Source organism: Daldinia caldariorum (genome assembly GCF_022478825.1).
Source record: "Daldinia caldariorum strain CBS 122874 unplaced genomic scaffold F4812scaffold_24, whole genome shotgun sequence".
NCBI classification, from domain to species: Eukaryota; Fungi; Ascomycota; class Sordariomycetes; order Xylariales; family Hypoxylaceae; genus Daldinia; species Daldinia caldariorum.
The window spans coordinates 206,553-220,606 of NW_025953060.1; the positions used below are offsets into that span (position 1 = coordinate 206,553).

Below are 14,054 nucleotides of genomic sequence, written 5' to 3' on the forward strand. Positions count from 1 at the left end.
ATCGTTCTAGACCAATCTCAACTGACATGCCGGAACGAAAACGCTTGCATTCCGCGCCAGGTACAGGTGTATATTTCCATTCTTGAGCTTCGAGGTTATTGTATTACAGTTGCAATAGACAGGATTCATATAAGAAAACAGACCGTGGATATGGCATACACGTAGCAGTCCCCTAGTAAAATGCTTATTCACTACGTCTGTGACCGAGATTCGGGCCATCACTTTCTGACCTACCGAATATCGGCTCACTCCAGCTGGACATTGGCCATAGAATCCCGAAGCTTTAGCTACCTAGGTACCTAGGTAGGTATCTATAAAACTAACCTACATGTTATTGTGATTCCGTCATTGGCTTTCTGCATAGGGCTTTGGCGCCCTATCCTTGCTTAGCGAGATGCCTTCGCCTTCGGTGGCTGCATGTCTAAAGACGCATATTTCTTATTCTGGTGATGCCATTGTAATGGCGGCAGAACGTCTATAATCAATGCATAACTAGATGCTTGAATTCGCGTAAGCCTTCACCCAGAGGCGAAAATAAACAGGGATAGCGGATTGAGCTAAGATCACGATCCCGATAGAATAGAAGACCTATCTGCCTCCTACGTACCTAAACTTATATAACTTCTATTTGTAAGCTTTACTCACCACTGACTAATTTGGACGCTCTTCTTTTCTTCCTGAGATGGAGGCGTTTGTGTTGGACAGTTACCTAACTCAACATTGCTGTTGTATTCGTTCACGCCAAGAGACTTGTATGTCCGGTAGGTATATTGAAGTACGGCACATCACTAGCACTGTGGGACGTCTAAAATGCCTCCTGTGAGGTGACAGACCTGGGGTCCCGTCTGGCATGAGACCATCTGCTTCTCGGCCATGAGCAGGACTCGGACTTATTTGTGGTATATCTGATGGCCTCACAACAGAATATGCAGAAAGAGCAGGGCGTTGGCGATAAGAATGTGCCAGGCTATTTAATATATGCCTCGTACGATCTTGTGAGAGTTCGGAAAGATGGCTATTGAACCGCTACACTTCCAAAATGTAGAACGATGTTAACTTGAGGTTTGGCGTTGCTATCTCCCCCTATAAGGACCACTCGGATAGTATCGTGATAAATCTAAAGCCTCCTAGTTCTACGTGTATTATTATAGGAATAAGGTGAGCACCATGAATGGTTATTAAGGGCTCATACAACATGTGAATCCCGAGAACAGAGCAGACAGCCGATATTCCCATTCGTCTCGTCCTAGTTGCGAACCTATAAGTTTGATATAGAGCAGCCTTTATCCAGATCTATAGTGGTTATAACAATTCTCACATCTCAGTAGTCGTCGCAAGGGTCTAAACCATCTTATGAAATCCGAGATCACCGTCAGGCTGCCCCAGTTCGGTGGCTGACGCTGTTACTGATATAACGTTGTGCTTGGATGTGACTCCTGATTCATATTCACACCACTGTAACTGGCTACACCGACGATAGAAAGGCACTTGGCTTCCGAATGATTGGCTAGTAAATAAGCCAGAAGCCATAATCATATGGATGCTCAATGCAAAGCATTCCTCCTTGCTTCATGGGTGATAGGTTAAGCGAAAGCTTATGATAGATAGCGACGTGAACTAATTTTTAGGATCTTTGGAGCATCTTCGATATAAATTTGCATAAACTGCTTCCCTCACGGTCAACATCTTGGCTGCGTCTTCAACTACATTAGACCCTAAAGATGACTGATGTAAACTAGTAGGTTCGCGTGGTGTAGAGATATGAACAACTGAGAATGACCTCGGATCCGCCACTTCGATATAGGTATGAGGAAAGGGGTCGACAGTGAGATCGGCATGGAAAAGCAATAGAACCACGTATGAGGGACGCATATATTGTTCGGGGAGTCGCCTTGAGGTAGCGACTAGAGCTCATTCAGTGAATTGAGCATTTGGTTATTTATTTTATCATCCGCTTTTCTAGGTGTAGTTGAGATTTGACCCTAAATAAAGGATAAATATATCAGAAAAGGGGCAATCTAAATCGAGTTGTATATACCTCCGTGTTGATATGATACCGCTGCTGAACCCGTGAAGCCACTTATAGAAAACACCCAAGAAGGCGCTTCAACGTTTCCATTTTTGTCCGCCTCACGCAACGACGCTGAAACCAAAAGAGCCATCGAACACGTCGATATCTTCTGGCTCTCTCCCACCTCGCATGGCCTTAAGCATGTCCAACTCGGGAACATCGTTTGGATGGTAAAATTTTAGAAGGTTATCTATGTCCTCGTCGGTGAGCGCGCACATTTCATTCCAGCTGTAAGCATCGCTGACTCTCGTCATCCAACGCATCCTCTTAGGACCCTCATCGGGGTTTGGGGCTATCTCGCGTAGCCTCGTACGTAGTTGGCCTATTCTCTCGATAGCATCGCCGATATTCGTGGGTAATTGACTCCCAATCCACTTCCTGATACTGGAAGCAAGTCTCGGCCCCTTTCCGTTGGTGCTAACCATGATCTGCAGCGGCCCGTCGCGATGTACGCTTCCAAAATAGAAGTCACATTCGGGCGGGACGTCGGCAATGTTAGCCGGAATGCGATGCTCTTTGCATAGCTTCCAGATCTGGGTTGAAGCAGCAGGGTCGTCGATGGCGACGAGCACCATGTCGGGAGGACCATTATGCGGGGGTAACGTCTCTAGATCTGAAGGCTGGAATACGCGATCGACGTGAGTTACTTGGTTGTTGGCGATACGATGGCGTACTTCGGGATTGAGACCGGAAGAAGGGCTCACGACGGTGACGTTGGCGTCAGCGTTGAGGACATTGAGGATACGACCAGCGGCGACCTAGATTAAAGCAATGTTTATGTTAGTTGGAACGAATATCTTGTTAGACAGTCTTGAATTTGTATGAAATTCTTCATGTTTGTTTTCCTTACCTCGCCGCCTCCGACCACGAGGACATGTTTGTTCTTAACTTGCCAGGCTAGAATCAAACTACCACCGCCTTGGACTGGAGGGAAGTCATCCTTAGTATCACTCGTCATTCTATCATTCAGCTGGCTTTGAGTTTCGGTCAAGATTACTGCATGATCGTCACGTATAATATAAACTCGTCGAAGCTCCAAGAGAAAATTGATTGATAATGGCCTGAGATACAATATATAAAAAAGGAGAGGAAATATGTTGTTGCACTGAGTTTTAAAGCATGTTTATTTTGATTTATTTTGACTATTTACCTAACCTTAGGTAGAGGTACCTAATAATAGTAAGAATTTCTCCGAGGGGTTGAATCGGAGAAGTGAACGAACGAATAATGAGTTTTAAGTGTTCTGATACGCTGCGATTAAAAAAAAGTGATGACGGAAGAGGATAAGGATCCATTTATACTAGACCTTAAGTATCGTACCTGCAATGTATTGTACTTACAGGCAGGTACCTAGCATGGAAATGACCTCAATTCAAATCATTTTAAGTAAGCTGTACCAACCAAGTACATGTACAGTACTAAAAATACGTCATATCGGTATCTAGTGCTACCTTAGGTAGGTGCCTTGGATACCTAGATACCAAGCGTTAGCGTTGGTACGCACGCTAGGTAGGTACCTAATCATTAAACATTGCGCTTGTACCACATCCCTAAGGAGTGAGTACCTTGGCGTTACCTACCTAGAGGTACTTTTGCATCCTCCTTCCGCCTTGCGCCGCAACTTTCCAACCTTTCCAACTACCAACTACCAACATTATAACCACGAGACACGTATCGAACGTGCGAACCGCGAGCCGAAAATTAGGAACCTTTGTAGCTAAACCTAGCCGGTAGCTTGGGATGATTATTTATTTCCGATATCTACAGCTCGGCATATTCTTGACCTTCTCCTCTCTTACAAGTTCTACAAGTGGTTACTTGAATCGACGGTCCTCATGGCTTTGAAAATACGGGAGTTCTAGAAGAAACCCAATATGTCTGGTCGAAGGCTTGGTGGAGGGAGGATACTTGGTAGCGGAAAAGGATTGGCCCCTCCAGCGCCTCCTGCTATACAGAGGGAGAGAGCTGCTAGCCCCTCTGCTCCGTCCGACAGCACCTTATCCTTCGGCTCTCCCGCTACGTCCATTTCCCCCGGAACGCCGAGCCCCCTAGCCAGCTTTGCGCAGGATGTCACATCCAACATAAGCCTAGGAGGGCCAAGTACCGGCGGCCAGTCGGGCTCCAGGCTCGTATGCCCCATATGCGAGGAGGAGATGTTAACCCTTTTGCAATTAAACCGTCATATCGATGATGTCCATCAGGAGCTACCTGAATTCGAACAGGACGAAGTCAAGTCCTGGATAGACAAGCAGGTCCTCAAAGCCAAGAAATTCCAGCCCCTTTCTCTTATTAACCAGAAGCTTCGCGGTCTTGAAGTCTTCGAGTCCAACGAATCGCTTCCGCCCCCTGCGCCTGTCGCTAGCAGGGCAAGCAAGGGCCCCATTTCCGATTCGCCGCTAGATCCCGACGATATAATCACAAAAGCTCACTGGCAGAGACAGGGCTTAAACGATCTATGTACCGATCCGGCTTGTGGGAAGAGATTAGGAGCCGTCAATGGCAGCATAAACTGCAGGCAATGCGGGAGACTATTCTGCGAGGAGCATACCATGTATCAGATGAAATTGTCAAGGTCAGCCTCGCACGAGCCTGTGAGGGGTTACTGGTATAGAGTATGTGAAACGTGCTACAAGTCGAGAGAAGGATATAACGATCACAACGGGCTGATAAGGGATCACACGCAAGAATTTGCAGCGATACGGAGGAAGAAAGTCGACAGGCAAACCTTAGAGATATCGCGACTAGAGAAAAGGCTTACCAAGCTGACCCAATTGCTTGCTCAGCTACCTGAAGAGGCAGGGTTAAGTAGTAGCGGTGCCGGTTTGCTATCTCCTCTAGCTGCTCAGAGGAATCAACGGAAAGCGATCGAACAGTCGATCGTGACGTGGGAAGAGGACGGGAAGGTTCCAAAATGCCGATTCTGCAAGCAGGAGTTTACTTGGACGTTCAGAAGGCATCATTGCCGAATATGTGGCCTGGTAGTGTGCGCAGATCCCCAAACCGATTGTTCATCCGAGGTCGGCCTGAACGTCGCAAACTCGTCTCTTTCTTCATCAGAAAAACCGGGAGGAGGACGCTCCATAAGTATTGATATCCGCATGTGTCGTGATTGCAAGTCTACAATATTTTCGAAGCGGGACTTTATTGAATCTGTTGTGCACAAACCGCCCGACCAACGGGCGTACGAGACCCTGAAACAGTTTGAGAGAGGTATTCAGCTCATTCTACCTACTTTCCAGAGGACTCTTCTGCCGCTGCAGGATGAGAATAATCCGCCGACTCATGCGCAGATCCAAGAGGCGTCCAAAATTAGGAAGCGACTTACCGACAGCTTCACTAAATACGACGTGGCAGCTCGGCGGATCCGTGATATGAAAACCGACAGCCCGACGCAGCGACAGTTGCAAAAGGCTATACACCAAGCTGCGTCAGCATTCTTGCACATGCATATGCTGTCGCTTAAGAATGTGCCGCGGATGCTAAAACATAACAGCTCCAGCTCTAGCTCCGGTAAGGGCCGTCTGGTTCCTAATGGCCATGTAGCCAGCCCGCTACGTAACGGTATCGATAGGCTCGAGACGGCCAGCCAGACTAGCGAAGCTAGCACGGCGGTGTCCGCGCTGGAAACGGAGGAAAAGGAGCTGCGCGAGCGGTTAATCGTTCTAGAAGAACAGAGGTACATGGTGCAAACCATGATCAGCGGGGCGCAGGGCGCGAGGCGGTTCGAGGAAGTAAGCGCCCTGACGCGGAACGTGGAAGAACTAGAGACGGAGATCGAGAGCGTCAAGAGCAAAGTCGCGGCTGTTGAGGAGAGGTGGCAGGATGTCTACGCGAACGGCGGACCCGGGTCGGTCTTGTAAAGTGTTTTGTAAAGTGTCTTGTACTCGAATTGATGGTGATAGAGGTGCCTATCAAGGAAGGAGTTCGTTGAGGAGCGGGAGATATCCATCTCACGTGTCCTAGGAAACCCTACCTAAACACGGGATTGACTGTGAGAACTTGCTTTTCTGGTGAAGACTTGGCTTCCTTTCTGGACGGACTTGAATTACTGCATAGCATTGGCATGGCGTTGGTTGGATAGGAGCTGCCTAGTATTTGTATCTACGGGGGTGCTGTTGTTTTTTTACACAGGATTGGAATATAAGCAAAACGTTGTAAATGTATTATTCTATAGGGTCTTTATTTTATCAGATCAGCCCTACGCATTATTATTCTACTTCATATCAATTAAATGTACCTAGCCAACTAAGCTAGGATTCGCTATCAAATACATAAATGGCCCTGATTTACTGCCTGGTGGTTTAGTGTTCAAGGTATTGTGAAATGAATAGCCTTACCGTTTAATCTATCCATACCGCAACACGTTACGAAGCGAATACGCCTTTAAGACGGTCGATTAGCAGGCCGCTTTGGCGACTGCAACATCGCGGACCGCAGATATCGGACCCTGATGTCATTAGTCTCGGGCCACACCTTGGTGAGTTTGTAGTCAGCAAGCAGGTCCGTCGAACTCCACGGGAGAGCAACGTAGCGGTCTCCGTGCCGGTCCCAAAACACCTCGTCCCAAGGGGTAAGTTCCTCAACTCGACGTTGACCCAGCTCCTGTTTTGAAGCGTCAAACATGACCAGAGGCACCTGATGAAGCATCTCCCACGGCTTCATATTCCGATTCTGAGAAAACGATAACATATCCCGGAGTACTTCGTCGGCAACTTGGAGAGCGATCCGGCCGCCGCGAGCCATCTCGATGCACATCCTTGACCGTCTGATAGCAGCTGGCAGGAGAGGAGTCAGCTGAGGGTCGTAAGTCCATCCCAAATCATCCTCGTCGTCGTCTGATACCCTGCTATAATAAGGAAACGTTTCACCGACAAACCCCCCTCCGTTCGCCACAGGAGTCTCCTCAAATGGGAGGTTGAAGCTACAATTTTCGATAGAGAGACAAAGCACGTCATCGACGTGGACGCGGACAGTCCGGCGCTCCAACGGTTCTGGATGATCGTCCTGTTGCTCTTTCTCCTCGGACTGATCAGGCTCCTCGCCTGTGAAATTTGAGCGTCGACGTACGGGGGTTAGCTCCCGCAGCTGGCCATCTGCCGCTCTCACAAATAAACCACGCCGAGGACGAGTTAGCGTGATAGCTGCGGCCTCGGCTGGAGAGAGAGAGCACACGTCGCGGGCTTCTCGACATACGCGGCATAAAATCTCTCTGGCCTGCCACGCCGAAGGATCGTACTCGGAGACCGTCTCGTCGTCATCATCGATGGATAAGCGCCGCAGGTCCAAATACAACCACGAAGGAGAGGTGCTCCGGTTGGTACCGGGATGGTCGTTTGGTATGCAATGAACGTTGAAGAAGTTGATGCCAGGTACGGGGAGGGCCATGCGCCATATCTGATGCCGCAGCTCAGGTGGGAGCTCAGTGAACTTGGTGAAGAGAGAGGGGGCAACAAGTGGTTCCGGAGATTGAGATTGAGACTCTGACGAACTCATTGATGATGAAGCGAGTTGATCGTATAGGTGTCTGCCCTCGACCGGCGCCATTGGTTTTTAAGAGTGTGATATTGTTTTTAACCTGGTTGGGTCTATATTATTGTTATTCTCAAGTCGAGTGTATCGTTTCCATAAAATCAGCGATTGCGCATTTGTGTGTAATTTGAAAAGCTCTCTATTTTTAGATGTTGAAGTTCCGTAAATAAAATTGGATCATGTCGAAGTTGAAAGATGACGAAAGGGGGGAGGAATACCTAAGGTAGGTACGTAGGTTAGGTACCTACGTAGCTCTGCGTGTACTGGCAAGTACCTAGAAGCATCCCTGGAATCGAATCCCTGCCGCAACATCAAAATTCGATATCGAACAACATTGAATTCGAACATCAACTCACGTTTATTTATCTACGCGCCATAAAGTCAATTGCTCGTAATAATATACCTCCCTACGCGCCAATTCGTCCGATAATTCTAACCTACTCGCGATATCTAAATATCAGCAATTTCTAACTCCGCTCAGACGCGACAATCACCTCGGCTTCGCATCGCTTCTTATCGAAATCGCATCGTCGCCCGCTCAGTCTCATTTATACCATTTAAGGGTCCATACCGGGCAGGTAAGGTACCTATAAAACGGGAAATACGCATTCGATGCCTCCCCGAAAACGAAAGCACCAAGAAGCAGCAGAGCCCGTTGCAGAGCCCGTCCCGTCTTCGCCAACCTCAGAACGCTCCCCTCCGGGATCCGATGCTTCGCCCACTTCACCCGTATCACAACCAATTACCGACTTGTCCCGCAACGATTCGGAGCCGCCGCGCTTCTTCAACACCACCTTCACCACGTATCGCGTTTCGCCTCTCTATGTAGGTAAACAACCGCTGGATCCCGCGCGTCTACAGCTCCTATCAAAGCGCTTGCGAGACGCTCTCGTCGGTGACGTGGTGCGCGGCGTACAAGTCGGGCTGGACAGCGATACGACGTTAGGGCGCACAGGCGCCTTACACGCCGTAGGGTGGTACTGGGTCGACGCCGAAAAGTTTCTCGGGGGCGCTGATCGGCGCGACGGCAGCATAGAGCTGGGAAATGACGCCGACGAGCGGGCGCAAGGGGGGAAGCAACGGGTTATGTGCATAGATCTGAGATACGAGAACGCCCGGTTTAGCGCCTTGCTCTTGCCCTACCTCTCTGAGGACGAAGATGCATCAACCTCAAGTCTCCAGCCGTCTTGGACCTGGCAAGAGGATGGTAGCAATAACAATTCTCGGCCGAAAGAGGAGGATCGAGCTGCGTTCTTACATTTCCCGTTGCTCCTGTTCAGGATGCCCGCGCCGCTCAAATCCGTACTTATCAATTTCCTATCTAGCACCTTTGACTGTCGCATAAGCCCGCTGGCGCTAGGTACGCAGACGCTCGTAAGTAGCTGGGAAGCCTGGTTGTCCGACAGACATTCCAGGCGGGACGGGCGCGCGTTGACTAAGGACGTTTTGATAACGCTCGGCTTTCATATCGAGCCAGGGGAGTCGACAACGAAAGGTAGTGGGAACGAGCTTGGCGATGCCGACGAGCAGGAACAAGGCCAGAAACCAGACCAGCCTCGTTCGGGCATAAAAACCATCGTCGTGACTATCCCCGCTGCAGATGCGTACCGCTTCCTCCTCGCGGGCGAGAAGCTCGACGATGAGCGCACGGCCTCGAGGAAGAGGAAAGCGGACGCAAGAACTACGTTGTCAGACGAACAGAAAAATAGGCGGCGCCGGAAATTAGCGGGTGGCAAAGACGAAGAGGGCTGGGCATGGCGCAAGGAATATCACAACGCTACTGCCACGGGGGGAGAAACAGGAGAGAGCGTTATCGAGCAGCCCTTCACAGAAGCCTTAGCGGCGTACATGTGGCACCATTTCGGCCTAGACATCTTCCACCCGGGCGTCCGCGTGCAGCGAATCGGCTGCGACGGATTTGCGCTGTCCGAAGGGAGACTGAAAGTATTTGCCCCGGCTCGCGGGATCAGCAGTGATGGTGAAGAGCAAGAATCCCCTGCGTGGAAGCTGGTGCGAGGATTAGTACGAAGAGCGCGGGGGACGCCGAGCTGGGCTTCTGGAGCAGGAGCAAAGATATTAGTGCAGCGGTAAGCCGTAAATATATACCTAAGGGACACGGGATGTGCTACGAAGTCTGGTTTTGTGACCTGACATATCAATGATACCCAGTTAGCCTGAAAAATACTCAGGGAGAGGGGATTTTCATGAGGCCGTGGACGGACAACGATACCCCTTAGATGCAGTATAAGTGAAGAAGAGTCGAAGCAAGTCAAATAAATATTAATTCATTTTCATTTTGATTTTCAATGATCGGGTATCTCCCTGCCTATTAAATTCATCGTGCCATATATCTCCACCTCGATATCGAAAGAATTCCTATTATAAGAGCTCAAGCAGATCTCGAGCTAACGGTGAATGGCCAGCCCGGTATCAAATCAAAGCATCGGATTGGAAACCTGATCATATCGTGTTCGAGCTTGATATTTCAACTCCCGGCAATGCTTTACACGTATATACAGCCGGCCACAGGTTGATGCCGGAAGTGAAAGACATGGGCCAAATCTCCCTAAACCTGCCAAAGGCTGCCGTCGATATGGCCAGCGCGTGGTCTTGGTATTGATCAAAGACGCACAGAATCCAACAATACCCATACGTCATACAAAGACCCGATTGTAAAACTCCTTACGCCAAAAGCTGCTACCAAATATCAACCCTTCAATGCACGCCGTCAACACCGCCGAGGAATCTTCGTATACGGCCGATCTCAAGTTCGCCCTTTTCGCTCTCCACGGCTCGTAATAAACCGTCTACGACGGCGTCGACTTCGCTTTCCGACACTCCGGTACACAGCGCTACTACACGCCGGTATTTAACCTCAACATCCTTGCTGCGGCCTTTAAGCGATCCTATACTTTTCGTCATGGCGTCTTTCCTATTCCTGAGTGCTTGTATGCGCGCACGAAGGACCACAGATGTAGGTAACAGGGCTGGATTCGGCGAGTCTCCGCCCGCAGCCTCCAAAGCCGCGTTGAGTTCCGCCTCCCATGAGTTATTCATATCTATGCGGCCATAGCTTTGCTCCAGTCGCATCAAGTGCTTCTGCTCCTCGTCGCGACCGCGGCTAAGGTTGGTTATCTTCTGGCGCGCAAGGGATTGCGATTTAGCAGCTGCCTGTAAGGTCTCAAGCTGGCGTCGCGCATCTCCCAACTGAGTAGAGGTTGTCCGCAGAGAGACATGGAGTGCATCGACATCTTGCTGCTTCTTCTTAAGTTCCGATTGGAAGCTATTTGAAGTTTCATTCAAGAGGTGTGTGATCGCTAAGATAGGTTAGAATTAGCATATAAAAAAAGGGGGGGGCTTCTGTAGACTCACAGGTAATAATCTCGGCGCTGCTCTCCCGGGTCTTCTGGCAGTTGCCGGCGATATTCGCCTTGTCACTCGCTACAAGATCACCGTTGGCACCGTCTTCCCCGGCTTCGCCGCCCACTCCGAAATCGACGGGTCTGAGGCCTGCTTTGTTGGCAATACCGGGATCCGCACCCACTTCAAGCAGCTGAGAGATAATGCTCCTGTTCCCGATTCGCGCCGCGATATTTAGCGCGGTATCACCGGACTTATCTTGCGCATTTACGATTTCGCTCATAAATCGGCCGATACCCATTTTGGGTTGGCTAGAGTTGCCGTTTGTCGTTGTTTGGTTACTCGGCGCGCTTCCTTGTCTCACAACCCACTCCAAAAGACTCTCCAGATAATACCTGCTGGAATGGCTCCTACCCTTCACAGCACTCGTAACAGCAATGTGGTGTAAGACGGTTCGGCCCTTGTTATCCCGAACATCGATAGTATTGCCTAAGACGTCCAGTAATTCGGGGAATGAAACTTGATCCGAGTTGTTCGTCACGGCCGACGCTCTCATCAAAGCCGTTTCTCCTGAAGCGTTGACTCGATAAGGATTCGCACCAGCCGATATTAACGCACGAAGAAGAGGTATCCGAGCTAGCGTAGCAGCCCAGTGAAGGGCGGTATGGCTCGATGAGTCTATCGGTGCGTCGAGATCTAAAGGTGACAAGGTCTGGAGAGCTTCATTCTGGGAATAATCTGAGGCGTTCGCATTGGGATCTAGGAACAACCCCATGAGTAAGTTGCGCTTCTGATCCGCCTCCGGAGAGAGCTCGAACGGTAAGGGAGGAAGTGGCATGACATCGTTCTCCTGCACGTCGAGGGCGGCTTGAGAGTATTGAAAGGATTCGTTGGGCTCCGTGGGCGAACCGGGGAAGTTATTGGCATACATATCAATAGAATGAGAAGCGTAGCCGAAACTGTCTGCGGGAGTGACGACCTTTAGACGTTTTCGCGACGGCTCGTCACCGTTAAAAATCTGCGTATTCTGGGTCGAATATGCCGAATCAACAGTTTGGCCGTAGTCAGAGGCAAAGCTCTGCTGAGAATTCCCCGGGAAATCGTCAACGTTCTGCATTGAAGACTGCCGGCTGAAACTAGGCGGTCTCGTCGGACCATTGCGACCCCTCGGTCCAGGAGAATCAAAACGAGCCTTGCTAATAGCAGCGACAGCGTTAGATGCCGTACTCGATATGTTCTTGAAAAAGGTCCCGGATAGCCCATTGGCGCGGCCGTCATTTCCAGCGCTGTACATGCGCTTTCTTTGCGCAGCCATCGCCTGCTCCTTGGTCGGAGTGTTGATATCCCCTCTACCTGCGACGCCACCGTCCTGGCCCATGTCGTAAATCAGGAGAGGGCGAAGTAAATCTTCGACGCCATATTGACGACATACCTCGACACCCCTTTCGAATTTAATCCAGGTGCCTTGGTATTTTCCATAACCACCCTGTACCTTTTCGTGTTCGCCAGTTTGTATCTCCTTTTCGAGGATTTTCGTTCGCTTCCCCTTATCGATGTTGGCGACTTTGAGGATTTGCGTAGCATTTAACCAACTATCCGCGCGGCGGCGCATAACGGCGACGCCATTAACTTCCATCTCGTACACGTCAGTTCCAGAATAGACAGCCTATTTAGGTAGCAGTTAGTAGGTGAAGCTTGGTAGATTTAAGCTGATATTGTTATTGCCCAAAAAAGGGGCGTGCGGGAGTAGAACAGAAGGCGACTGACGGAATATATTTGCGGTGTATTGTGATCGTGGCCATGGCCATTTCCCAATCTCATATTTGAATCGGAAAAGGGTCTATACTGTTGAGCAGGCTGGCTCATGGTAAAAGACTGCTGGGATGAAGGTTGCGATTGCGACATTTTGACGCTGTCTATAGCAGCGCCTATGCCGCCGCTTCTCTCAGTAGAGGCTGGGAATTGCGACGACGACAATGACGACAACAGAATAGAGGATTGTGATTGTGATTGTGATTGTGATTGGTGTTGGGAGCTCGGCCGTGTTTGAAGGGGGCTCTTAGCTGGTTCGGTAGTAGTAATAGTGGTAGTAATAGTAGCAGTAGTAGTAGTAGTAGTATGCGGGATGTCGAGCTGTTGATAATGATGCGAGATAGCGGTTGTTACCGAGGCCATCAGTAGTAAAGAGTTACTTTGTATGTAGCAGCAAGCAAAAATAGGAATATGCAGTAGCGGGTCGAGGTGGATTCGCAGTCGTGCAAGGAATCGGGGGACTCGGGGAACTCGTCAATAAGATTAAAGGCAGAAAAAATTAAATCTGCGATAATGTGGAGCGTTGATGGGGAGGGGACAATGCGCCGGTAGCGTTAAGGATAGCATTCGCTCCGCTCTGGTTAGGTAGTTTTCCAAGGTTGTTGCTATCGAATTTTACGTAGGTATTTTATGTAGGTACGTATAAATGTATAATACCTAACCTGATGAGGTACCTAAGGTAGGTAGCCTTTCCCACAGAATTGGGAGGGTCGAATTGATGTTGACGTTGCCAATAAGGAGGGAGGAACCCTAACTTAGGTATCGACTAGTCTGGTAATGATGCTGGGGTACCTAACTATGACAAACTTACGATAGGGTTTTGAGGCGGTGATAGATGAATGTGGTAACTGTAAGGGTTGTAAGTAATAGGTAATAGGTAATAATAGAAATTATTCCAACCTCGGACCAAGTCGGTGTAAGGATGAAAAAAAAGAGGATGATATATAATTTTTTAATAATGTGACGGTATACGATGCGAAAGACACCGGGGGTGGTTCAAGATCAATTAGATCAGATCGACGCGCTTTTTCTCTCTCATTCACTTCCCGTTGGATAAAAAAAACCCTTAGGTTAGACCGTAGGGTTACTCTCGCGACTATTTTATTAATTCCCGTTCCCAAGCCCCCGAGGGTTCCAAAACTGGAAATCAATTAAAACGTAGGGATTAGGAATAGTGCATTGCCGCGCGAGAAAAAAAGGGCGACCGTAAAGGGACGTGTCAGTTTCGTGTAAACGTGAAGTCGTGACTCGTGCCAGAGTAAGAATTTTGGGGGTGGAAGAC

The 14,054-nt window shown here is 49.3% G+C and overlaps 5 protein-coding genes across 5 annotated transcripts; 2 read left to right on the plus strand and 3 right to left on the minus strand.

The window, feature by feature from the left end:
* Positions 1-2,130: 2,130 nt before the first annotated feature.
* F4812DRAFT_463340 (siroheme synthase middle domains-like protein) lies at positions 2,131-3,029 on the minus strand (the record flags this gene model as incomplete). Its single annotated transcript, XM_047938192.1, has 2 exons — positions 2,131-2,829; positions 2,922-3,029. 2 exons carry the CDS (start codon positions 3,027-3,029, stop codon positions 2,131-2,133), a joined length of 807 nt encoding a protein of 268 aa, XP_047786093.1.
* A 653-nt stretch (positions 3,030-3,682) lies between these two features.
* F4812DRAFT_230897 (uncharacterized protein) lies at positions 3,683-6,193 on the plus strand. Its single transcript, XM_047930530.1, has one exon. The coding sequence runs from the start codon at positions 3,946-3,948 to the stop codon at positions 5,929-5,931; it is 1,986 nt and encodes a 661-aa protein (XP_047786094.1). The 5' UTR covers positions 3,683-3,945; the 3' UTR covers positions 5,932-6,193.
* F4812DRAFT_230900 (uncharacterized protein) lies at positions 6,193-7,788 on the minus strand. Its single transcript, XM_047930531.1, has one exon. It carries the CDS (start codon positions 7,613-7,615, stop codon positions 6,455-6,457), a length of 1,161 nt encoding a protein of 386 aa, XP_047786095.1. The 5' UTR covers positions 7,616-7,788; the 3' UTR covers positions 6,193-6,454.
* Positions 7,789-7,908: 120 nt separating this feature from the next.
* F4812DRAFT_445360 (kinetochore complex Sim4 subunit Fta1-domain-containing protein) lies at positions 7,909-9,903 on the plus strand. The gene has a single exon (XM_047935568.1). It carries the CDS (start codon positions 8,213-8,215, stop codon positions 9,689-9,691), a length of 1,479 nt encoding a protein of 492 aa, XP_047786096.1. The 5' UTR covers positions 7,909-8,212; the 3' UTR covers positions 9,692-9,903.
* Positions 9,904-10,315: 412 nt separating this feature from the next.
* Positions 10,316-12,596, minus strand: F4812DRAFT_453333 (apses-domain-containing protein; the record flags this gene model as incomplete). Its single annotated transcript, XM_047936468.1, has 2 exons — positions 10,316-10,917; positions 10,973-12,596. The coding sequence occupies 2 exons, from the start codon at positions 12,594-12,596 to the stop codon at positions 10,316-10,318; spliced, it is 2,226 nt and encodes a 741-aa protein (XP_047786097.1).
* Positions 12,597-14,054: the final 1,458 nt, after the last annotated feature.

Coding starts and splice junctions, on each gene's coding strand:
- F4812DRAFT_230897 (XM_047930530.1), top strand. CDS start 3,946: ATGTCTGGTCGAAGGCTTGGTGGAGGGAGGATACTTGGTAGCGGAAAA.
- F4812DRAFT_230900 (XM_047930531.1), bottom strand. CDS start 7,615: ATGGCGCCGGTCGAGGGCAGACACCTATACGATCAACTCGCTTCATCA.
- F4812DRAFT_445360 (XM_047935568.1), top strand. CDS start 8,213: ATGCCTCCCCGAAAACGAAAGCACCAAGAAGCAGCAGAGCCCGTTGCA.